Genomic DNA, 1008 nt, shown 5'->3' on the forward strand with positions numbered 1-1008 from the left:
AATCTGGGTGAAAACGTATACAGGAATTTTTTATAGCATTCTTGGGATTTTTCTGCAAATCTGAAATTATTAAAAACAAAATTTTTATTTTAATTTTATTGTCCCCCAGGCTGGAATGCAGTGGCACCATCTCAGCTCACTGCAACCTCCGTCTCCTGGGTTCAAGCGATTCTCCTGCGTCAGCCTCCCTGGTAGGTGGGTTACTGGCTTGAGCCACCACGCACGGCTAATTTTTGTTTTTTTAGTAGAAACGGGGTCTCACCATTGGCCAGGCTGGTCTCAAACTTCTGACCTCAGGTGATCCGCCCACCTCGGCCTCCCAAAGGGCTGGGATTACAGGCGTGAACCACCGCGTCCGGCCGAATAACAACAAAAAATTTTTTCATCAACTCACCATCCAGTCTAACTCCATCTCCACCATCTACTACAGATGTGATCGTGGATAAGCCATAAACCTTTCATAACTTTTAGAAAGTAACTACAATTATGGTAGAAAGGATCAATGTTAAAGCAAAACTATAAAAATAAATAAATACGATCACGTGACCATGGCGCCTTTTCAATGAAATAAGGGGCTTGGGCAAACGAGGATGCGGAAGATGGTCTGGAGTCCCTTCCGGATCCCCAGGTCCTCGACCCCCAGCATGTAAAGGCAAGGTCAAGGAGGGTCTTCCTAAGCGTTCCTTGGCGCGGTCCTGAGGAGATTAAAGGCGTCAAATGGACCGCTCCACACCTGAGCTGCCGCCAAGCTAACTCAATCGGAGCCGGCGCATTTGAGAAGGCGCCTGTGAGGGTCGCTCCTCAGCCGCCGCGCTCCCACTCCGCGCCGCCGCGACTCTGCCCGCCCCGAAGGTGGACGTGAAGCTCCAACACCTCGACTTCTGGGCCAGCCTCCATGGCCAGGTCCCAGGACTGCTGGACTGGGACATGGGGAACGAGCTCTTTCTGGCCTTCACCACATCTCACCTCTCCTTAGCCGAGCAGAAACGTGAGTAGCGGGTGGGGTGA

At 51.3% G+C, this 1008-nt stretch overlaps 1 protein-coding gene across 1 annotated transcript in view; it reads left to right on the plus strand.

Moving 5' to 3' along the window:
• Positions 1–715: 715 nt before the first annotated feature.
• Positions 716–1008, plus strand: part of FOXR1 (forkhead box R1) — a 10302-nt gene continuing 10009 nt past the window's right edge. The window contains exon 1 of the mRNA XM_011926909.1: positions 716–988. Coding sequence (XP_011782299.1) covers positions 928–988 — 61 coding nt within the window. The 5' untranslated portion in view covers positions 716–927. The remainder of the gene's footprint in view (positions 989–1008) is intronic.

The sequence above is a fragment of the Colobus angolensis genome, unplaced genomic scaffold (assembly GCF_000951035.1).
Source record: "Colobus angolensis palliatus isolate OR3802 unplaced genomic scaffold, Cang.pa_1.0 Scaffold7, whole genome shotgun sequence".
In the NCBI taxonomy this organism is placed as follows: domain Eukaryota; kingdom Metazoa; phylum Chordata; class Mammalia; order Primates; family Cercopithecidae; genus Colobus; species Colobus angolensis.